General features: G+C 39.1%; 1 protein-coding gene across 1 annotated transcript in view; it reads left to right on the forward strand.

Moving 5' to 3' along the window:
* Window positions 1-5,969: 5,969 nt before the first annotated feature.
* LMNB1 (lamin B1) overlaps window positions 5,970-10,344 on the forward strand; it is a 49,507-nt gene continuing 45,132 nt past the window's right edge. The window contains exon 1 of the mRNA XM_023529606.1: window positions 5,970-6,016. Within this exon, the coding sequence (XP_023385374.1) occupies window positions 5,970-6,016 (47 nt within the window). The remainder of the gene's footprint in view (window positions 6,017-10,344) is intronic.

Consider the following 10,344-nt stretch of genomic DNA (forward strand, 5'->3'; position numbering starts at 1 on the left):
TTTTTTTTTCTCTTTAAAATGTGGAAGTGGTGGAGGAACATACAAAGGGAAAATCTAGATTTAAATATTATATGTATCTAAGAAAAAGAGATCTTATCTCCTTCCATCTTTTGCAATAACTAAATGCCCATTCGTATTTTGACAACACCAACTGAAAGTGATTTGTCCTTTCTATTACAAAAATCGATCCAACTAATCAAACTGTGTTTGGCTGTCTAAAAAATAATTGACAAAATGATAAAACTGGCTAAGAATTCCAAACTCAAAAGCCATATCTATCATCTTGTGTTTAGAGATTAGTTGGCTTACAGATAATTGTAAAAAGTTTCAGCAGAACACATGTCAGAGGTACTCACATTGGTTTCTGTGGGATGCGGACTGTGTCTTGCTCATTTTGTAATTTCTCTTGAGCTGGCCATAAAGGTATTCACTAAAAGTCTGCTCAATGGAAGCAAGTTGTTATAAGTCAATCACTACATGCACTAATCCATAATATAATTATTGACTTTATTCCAACATAAACATTAGTAAGAATGACAAAGTAAAACAGTTAACATTTTGAAAATGCAATATTGTAATAGGCACTGGTTTTCTCAATACTGCTGTAATGCTTTATATGCTAACTTAAATAGTAGCTTCCAAAATTGGGAAGCTTCTAATATCTATTTTTTGTAGAAAAAGGGAAAGTAATAAATATTCACTAAACACTGATGTACCAGGTACATTTAACATACATTAATGTATTTAATCTTTTCAACATCCCTATAAGGTAGTTCTTTCTCTGTTTTTTACAGATGAGGAAATTAAGGTTCATAGATATTAAGTAAATTGCTAGAGGTCACATAATGAATGACTGAGCAAGATTCACACTTGGGTATGCCTGACTCTAAAGCCTGCACTGTCCTGCCTTTATTCTACCTGATCCCAATATTTCCATTGGTCCCCCAAATATTGTTTTGTTTGTCCAGTGATTGGTTAAATCAACCCACTCTACTGCTAAAGCATTCTATGCATTCTTTCTTGCCCCAGTTTGAATGGCGGAAAGAGATCTGGCACTCAGGTCTTCAACTGCTTTGCTCTCCTATGTTCAAATCATTTTTGGAGCTTTAAAAGACAAATGGAAAGTGAAAGAGTAGTCCAGTCATATTGCTGGAGATGAACAGAGCATTCATTCTGATCCTAAAGTGCAATTCTATAATTCCCTTCTACCAAATTTCCAACATTCACATTCATCTTGTGCTTGCTAATATATGATACATATATCTTATTCTTGTCTTTGATATGTATCCTATTGGCTGAAAATCTTTTAGATATAGCAACATGTCCAATGCTAACCAGATTTCCTTTGCTCCTAGTGAAACATCTATGGTTCTCTTTCTCATTGCTTAGCATGCCATACTCAATTTTCTAAATATTCATTCTTAATCGAGTGAATGATTTTCTCCAATTTCTTCATTAACGATCATGGCCAAGTTTGCTGGAAGCATTTGAGATGACACGGTAAAACTGAAGCTGAAATAGGCTGTATTTAAGGAGAAAAGTTTTGCATTATGTGTTGCTATTTACTATACTTGGTACTATTTTATCAGTAATAGTCACTAAAATAAACATTATAGATCAGACTTTTATTTTCAGATAAAAGTAATAGAAAATAAGTTTTCCAAATAGAATTCTTACAAAGTTTTAAAAATAGTTATTTTGAGAAGTTTTAAGAGTATCTCTTGACTCATGCCTAGTACAGTTTTTTGCTCAAAGAAAGTATGCAAAAGGATCTATTATTAGATAAGGTAGACTCATTATGAGAATTGAAATATTGGTGAAAGGCCAACGTACTTAGATCACTCATTATTACATATTGCTCTACTCCCATATGGGTGCCATGAACAACACTTCATCATTGACATTGTTCCCCAGGAAAATTGTGCTGTCTTTGAGTCTTAAGATTTAGTGGAAATGATAGACCAAAAAGCAATATGCGTGGTTTCAAATGACTGCTATAGATGATTATGCTATGAGGGTTCATAGGAGGAACGACATCTTAATTATTTTGGGGTGAAGCAGACATTTTTGGATTCACTTTACCTTTAAAAATAAAAATTCTGGACTCATCCCTGTGACTTCCCTTTTCCCTATGACAAGTAAGACCTCGCTTCTCCAACCCTCACTTGAAATCAACTCAACTTAAATCCCTTAAAGGAAGTATATAATAAATGAAAAAAAACTGAGAAGTTAAGATTAGAGAAATGAAACCAATTTCTTTTAAATGACAACAGGTTTCTGAAAACCTTGTGAAGAAGTTCATTCCAGTTACTACAGAGTGATTTTTCCAATTGAATGTCACAGTGAGTGACAGAATTTTTCTGCAGTCATGGCTGTCATGGCAGGTTGTCTGACCTAGTTACTTCTGGTATGTAATAAAATATAGGCTTCCATGGTTCTGGATGTAATTCCATAGCCCCGGCGAGACTAAGGACGGAAGCTCTGTGCTGTACTTCCTGTATGTTCTCTCATAACTTTTTCATCCCATGATCTCTTTTGATAAACATAAAAATCTCATCTTCTCCCCAAACCTGAGAAAGCCCCTTAGGAACATGGAGCTTTATGTTTCTCCTCCTAACCCTTGACCCCTCCCCCCACATTCCCCCCGCAACACACACACACACACACACACACACACACACACACACACACACACACTCAGTTGAGAATCACAGCTTTCACAAAGCCTGTCTGGGCAAGATTTAGTCAAACTTTTAGTATGTATTGTTAAAACAATAGGTAATTTTTTCTGCTACCCCAGATTCTGATAACTCCCTTTTTCTTCCCTTCTTTCCCATCACCCTTTAAAATTACTTCTCTACCTTTATTGAATTAATCTAGTGGTGCATCTTTAGTTACTCAGAAAGTTGTTATATTATTAAAAGAATTTAGGTCTCTGGATTACTAGAGACCAGTATTTGAGTATGATCAATAGAATAGTCAGTGCCCAAATATGTAATCATATAAAACATACTGTCATCATTCAATGTAATGTTCGTGAGACTCATCCATGTTGCTGCATGTATCCATGGCTCATTCTTTTTAATTGCTGAATAGTACTTATGTCACGATTTATTTGTCTGTTCCCCCATTGATGGGCATTTGGATTCATTCCAGTTTGGGCTATTATGAATGAAGCTACTATAAACTTCTTGCACAAGTCTTTTAGTAGACATGAGCTCTCGTTTGTCTTGAGAGTAGAATTGCTGGACTACAGAGAAGGTGCATTTTTAACTTTATAAGAGACCGTCAAAGAGTTTTCTGAAGTGGTTGTACTACTTTACACTCCTATCAGCAATATGTCAAAATCTCAGTTGTTCCTTTACTCAATATATATGCAAATCAGAGAGGTCTCTAATCACTTTTCAGTGTCATCTCTTTTCAGACACTTTAACAAAATGTTTTGGGTAGTATTAAATCCCAGGTATATAATCTTACATTGTCCTGGCCTGAAAGAATTTTTTTCATTCACTAAATGTTAGCAGTCCCAGTGATTGGACACTTGTCATAAGTGTGTTTCTCTTTGAGGCCTTTGTCATTCATGGCTTGATTGCTTAACCTATTTATTCATGTGTATACATTTCATTTCCACGCACAATACAATACCTTTATTGAGAGAACAAATTACATTTCATATTTTAAAAAAACACCTTTCATAGCATTCAGTGCAGTGCCTTGCTTACAGGAGTTACTCGATAAAATTTCCTACTTAATTGGTTTTCTATTTTTGTTTTGCTTCAGGCAAGGCATAACTTATTTTATGAATCAGCTTAAGTAAATTACTTTTTTAAATAATAATATCCTCAATTTACCATTTTTCTTGACTAAAGTAAGCCAGGGCTAAAGCTAAGACTGGCTTTTCTTATCACCTAATTCCTAGTTTAAAGAATCCCCTATGCAGTGCGGTTTGAAATAAAAAGCATACCATAAGGAGATGAGGAATTCCATCTGGGGTTTCCCTCTAATTCTCCCTGGGGGCTGTGGGTTGCCACTTACAGGTCTCGTAAAGTACCGGATCCATTTGCCAATCCCTGGAGGCAGATATTCTTTGAAACCTAGCTCAGAGATCATCTATCTGCAAGTGATTTCCTCATCCCTGACGATGAGGCCTGTCTGGTCCTTGGCATACCTATACTACTTTGTTCATGCCTCCTTTGCTGCACTATGAGGCAGCAATTGTTTAGATGTATGTTTGTCCGTCTACAATTGGGCCGCTGAGTTCCTCAAAGCAAGGATCATGTACCTTAGTTATTCTTGCTCTGCATATAGTAAGTCCTCCACAAATGTTTGATGAAAAAAAGTATCAATTAATGAGTGAGCACATAAAACTTTTTAGGTATCCTAAATCTTTAAGAGTTTCTCTTTTACAATTAAAAACTATCTAAATCTCTGGAGAATTTTAGGCCAGAAAAGAACTATTTAGGTTAATTCTTTTACTCTCCTTCCATGAGGTAGATATACATTATTCTTGTTTGCCCAGCATCCCTTTACCCCTTTTGGGATATACTCCTGATTCTTAATGGAAACCCAACCAATGTGGCTTGGTGAGGGCAGCCTGGACTCCTGACTCTCCCCCAACCTTGCCTCTCAAAGGGTGGAATTCGGCTTGGGCTTGGCCAAACAGAGAACATCCCAGCTCTGGACACAGTAATTGGTTCAGGGCTGAGCAGGTGACCCAAACAGGCACATCAGTTATCTTGAGATTTGTTATATTGTGAGCAAATAGGAGAACTTAGGCTTGGGGTTCCCAGACGCCAGCTTTTCCACCTTGTGGAGGGAGTCATATGTTGGAACCAAACCCACTGGTGGAGAAAAGCAGTATGAAGAAATGTAGAACATTTTGGTGATGGGGTTGCAATCTCCAAGTGGCAAAGACCAGTTTATGTTTATGTTTCAATCATATTAAAGTTTAATACCCCTCTGATTTTTTATCTTTCCTGTCCTACCTGAGGTTGATTTTAAGTCCAAGGAGATTTAACTACTATAGGGAGAGCCATCTGCTTCTTGGTTTTACTCTGCCTCCATTCTGTGCTGGCCTTCTCTAGATGTGACTTATTGAGGTTCATGAGTATGTTGGCCTCTGTCTCGTCTGTTGTCAATGCTTCTGCTGAGTGTCCACAGTTCCACCATGCCTTGTGGTCAGTTCACCCAGGTCGGTCTGCAGCTTCTCTGTCTTTTTCTCCTATTTAACTCTGCTGGCTTTCCTTAGCCCCTCTACATCATTCTCATGGGCATTGGGAAGGTGTATTAGTCAGGGTTCTCCAGAGAAACAGATCCAACAGGATGTGTGTGTATGTCTATATACATACATACATACATACATACATACATACATACATACATACACACATATATGTATAGACATATGTATGTCTACATATATCTACACACATTTATATATACACACATATATGTTTATACATATATATATGTGTCTCTATATATACACATCTATATATACACATCTCCCTATATATATATATGGAGAGAGAGAGAGAGAGAGAGAGAGAGATTTATTTTAAGAAGCTAGCTCACATGATTATGGAGGCTGACAAGTTCAAAATCTGTGGGGTAGGCCAGCAGGCTGGAGACTCAGGAGAAGTCAGTGTTGCAGTTCAAGTCTGAAGGTTGTCTGCTGTTAGAATTTCATCTTGCTCAAGAGAGGTCTGTCTGTTGTTCTGTTCAAGCCTTCAACTGATTGGATGAGGCCCAGCTACATTATGGAGTACAGTGTGCTTTACTCAAAGTCCACATATTTATACATTAATCTCATCTAAAACACCTTCATAGAAACAACTAGATAATGTTTGACCACATATCTGGGCACCATGGCCCAGCCAAGTTGACACATAAAATTAACCATCACAGGTTAGGCTGTTCTGCACTCGACTTTTCACATTCCTTGTCACTTTTTAAGGCTGCTGTCTGCCATGGCTCTGGAGAAGGCTGCTTTTGGATTCTGCTTTGCTGCACCAAGGTGAAGGAAAACAGGGGACTTTGCTGTGAGGTACAAACCATCTCTACTCTTGGATCCTCAATCCTTACCCTCACCTCAGGGGTGGACAAGGGAGCACGACTTCCATAGTGCATCTGGTTTCAAACTCTCCTTCCTTCCCCAGACAGGAGGCTTTTATTGGGGCTGGGGTGGTAGGAATGGGAAGAAGGGATGGAGGGGATCGGTTCAGCCGGATTGCCTTTCTCTCTCTTCTCTCTCTCTCTCTCTCTCTCTCTTCTTTAACCATATCATCTATGCAAATATTGTATTTTCCTTTTTCCTCTGCTTTCTTGAACTCAGTTGTAGGGGCTAGAAATGGTGCCTTAACTTTTCTAGATTGACCCAAAAGACTAAGTCTTATGGAGAAATTTCAGGCAAAATGAAAGAGGAAGGATGGTGGGGAAGATATTTTAGGCAAGAAAAATCTCAACTCTACAGCCTAAGAATTAAATGACTAAACTGAAGTGTTACGGGGTAGGAATAACCCATACGTCAAGATAAATAAAGTGGCTGGCTAAAGACTAATCATAATAAAAAGGAAAATCCTTAACTCTTTGGGTGGGGTCAGTTCCAACCAGAGCAGAAACAGCCGAATTATATATAAGCCTTATTATACCTTAGCACCAGTTTCTACTGTTATTTTAACCAGTCTAAAGGCAAAGATGCAGAATACAAGATGAAGGGGCATACTTTTGTAAGATTAAAAAAACGGTTAAAAATCAGATGCATAAATACTAGTTTTAGAATGCTTTAAAGATTTTTAAAGAAAAGTGTTGTAGTGTTATGACCATATATTGGCATAACAAAACTAAAATGCAAGAGTGCAAATTAGCATAAGCTATCAGTAAGATGAACCACTGAGTTAAAATACCTCTACCAGTTCTACTATTGCCAAATACCCAGATCTTAACAAGCACTTTAGAAAAAAATTTTGAGCAGTGTATAAACTTCATGAGGCTGGGCTTAAAGAAGAATCCTATTGAAGATGATAAACACACCCTTAAAACACTTAAGCTCTTTTTAAAATATAAAAATCAAAATCAAAGTTGGAAGGAATTCTGGATAGTCACTCCAATTTCTGAAACATGATTTATTCTTATACTTTTATAACTAAAAAAAGTATTAACTTTGCAAAGTATATTAAATAGAATCCTGGCCTAGTAGTAGGCCATGTATTAATTTATTCATTCATTTATCCAGCAAATATATATTGAGAGATACCACTTAAGATTTTTCTACATTTTGTACTGCAGCCCTAGCTATCTCATTGTTTGCATTGTATAGTCAACTATCTGCCAGCTGTCACTCCCCTCTCCTGGGACAAAAGTGGTTACTGCTAGCCTTCAGTCTCTCCTTTCCCTGTCTCCGCCTCTATCCCCATCCTAGTTTGGGCTCCTTTCTGCCCAGATCTGGTAAGCGTCCTATATTTTTCTGTCTCAAATCCAAATGACATACAGAAAGCAGGGCACATGTCAAATAAGCAGTAGTGAGGTAGCTGTGTATCATGGGCGGAGTATTGAAGAGGGAAATGATGACATGGCAAGCTGAAGCTTGGTGGGGATGTACATGGCCTAACCAATAATCAGAACATGTGCCCTGACAAGTAAGTGAAGGTTTATAGGAAAAACAAGGCAGAGAATACTTGAAATTACAATTGTCTTTATGAATGCAGAAGCATTGTCACCAAACTCATATAGTATTTATTTCTCTTCTGATTCATTGGGGAAAACATTGGCAGGCAAGGATTTTAGGAGTTAAATGAAGAGGGCTGGACAATGTCATATTTTGAAAGAGCAAGGAAGAAATAGGCCTTACTCCAGGTACAGTTAGGCATGAGAAAAGCCAAGAGAATAAGGGAAATGTATATTTAGTAAAGTACTTGACCAAACATTTGAACAATTGCCTAATTGTAAGGCTAAGAGATTTTCCATTTTTTTCATTGCTTTTGATTGAAGACACAGAATTACTATTAATAAGAATTGCTACTCTGCCATCACATATAATATGTCTAACAGTATATACTGATCTTAATTTTAAAAAATCCATGCAAGGTAGGAATTATCCATTTTCCTATGAGGAAACTAAGGAATAACTTCCATGACGTTACACAGCTATCAATAACAAATCTTCAATTGTCTGATTCCAATCTATTTGTTGTTTCTGATAACAGGATACATAATGAGTCTCCTTTTTAGGAGACTGAGGGATTCTATCAAGAGAAGCTTCATGGGGTTGATAGCAGTAGAGCTCACATGTGAAATCACTTTGCATAGTCTTAAAACTTCAAAAATGGATAAAATAATTTTAAAAGAAAATTTCCAAATATTTTCTTAAAGTCCGAGATAAAGGGGAGTGCACAGTAAAATCAAACCATCGATGTATTGGCCAGGGCCTCAACCAGAGGTGATTTACATTCCAAATCCTGATTCTACCACCTTGGACCCAACATTCACCTTCCTTAGGCCTCACTTCTTCCTCAGTAATTTGAATTTTCTGGATACTTTAAAGTTATTAAAATTATCTGAATACTTACTCATAAACTCCTAACACCAACTTCAAAATAGAAGGTTAAGAAAGGAAGTAGAGTTGACCCTAGAACAACACTAAGATTAGGTGAGTCTACACTGTGCAGTTGAAAGTGAAAATCAGGGTATGATTTAAGCCGGCCCTCTGCATTTGCTAATTCATAAACGCCCATCCCTAACCGCTGGATGAGAATACTGTTTTCCATCAGCGAATCCGCAAATGCCAAATTCAAGGATAAGAGGGCTTACTTTATATTTATTGGGGGTGAGGGGGGAAGTATAGGTGGACCCGGGAGGTTCAAACCGTTATTTAGGAGTCTACTGTATTTGCGATAAGGAGGCAGGAAATAGAACCATTAAGGACGGTATCATTACTCACAGAGTGCCCAGAAATTCACAGCCAGGTGCCCTTCACTAATTTATATGTCTGGGACTTGATTAATATTTGACACACTGGTCTTTATTTCTGCCATTATTCAAGTAACCAACCTGAACTTTCTCTACAGATGTGTTCCTACTAGGTTGCGAGGTGGCCTTCTGGTTTATAGTTAAGGATGAGGCATTAGAGTCCAGTGAAACCGCCTGAGTTCAAATACAGTCCTGTCACTTGCTGGGTGGCTTTAAGGAATTTCATCTATAAAATGGATGAATTTTCAAATGGAAATAATCCAGTTCCCACACCTCAAAGCGGCTGTGTAGGCTGAAAATCCACCAAAAGCCCAGTGCAGGAAACATATTAAATCCCGATTAATGTTAGCCGAAAAGTTAATCTTTCAAAGGGATTAATGGACATTCTATTAGAACCAGTTGTCAATTACATTTTAGGAGACTCCATTTTTAAAGGAAAGTCACTTCTACTTAAATTTTCACGAGTTTAGACTTTGATACATTGTATTTTAGCGAAGCATGCCAATTAACAGCTTGTGCTATTTACTCAGTCACATAATAATCACATCACTTGTGAGGTGGTTTTGATTTAATAAACTCCTAAATTAAGAAATAAGCAGATTGGGGACCGCCCATCAGCACTGGTAGTAAATGACTTAAAGTCAGGGCTTCTGGTTTTTGTGTTCTTTATCTGTCGGCTTCAAGACACGCGTACATTAATTTGACGGGAAGGTGTTTCGATACACTGTTTCCCTTCTGAGAGAAAAATAAAGGCTTGCACTAGGAACCAGCACGCACTGGGTTTTGTATCTCCAACACCAGCGCCCATTACGTAACCCGGGGCCTCCAGGCTGTTTTCCGAGCCCTGTACACCGGCGGGGATAAGGTTACAACGCCCGCGGTCGCCCTGGCTTCTACGGGTTTTGCGTGTGGCTGTAAAAGACGTTTATATTTGAATTTCCCTGAACCGCCGGCTGTGGGCGGCGGCGCGGATCCGCCCCGGAAATCTCCGGGCTCCTTCCCGCCACCCGCGGACCCCGCCCCTCCAGGGGTCTCCACCGGGTGGTGTGAGTGTCCCGCCAGCGCTGTGCCCAGGGCAGCAGACGAGCAGTCCCAGGCGCCCCGCCCGCCTCAGTCCTTCCTACGCCACGCCCAGCCCCGCGCGCGGAGCGGACCGTTGCCCAAGGGCCTGATTTTGAATTTACAAACCCGGCCCCCGAGCGGCAGGAGAACTCTGCCGGCTTCCCATTGGCCGGCAGTGGTCACGTGGACCACTGAACCGCACCCGCCATGTTGAGTAGTGCTGCTCTGGGTCCCGCGCCACCTCCGCCCCCCCCCCCCCCCCTTCCAGCCCGCCCCCCCCCCCCCCCAGAAAGGAAACAAAGTGCTGCGGGCGGG

Source organism: Pteropus vampyrus, unplaced genomic scaffold, assembly GCF_000151845.1.
Source record: "Pteropus vampyrus isolate Shadow unplaced genomic scaffold, Pvam_2.0 Scaffold39, whole genome shotgun sequence".
Classification (NCBI taxonomy): domain Eukaryota; kingdom Metazoa; phylum Chordata; class Mammalia; order Chiroptera; family Pteropodidae; genus Pteropus; species Pteropus vampyrus.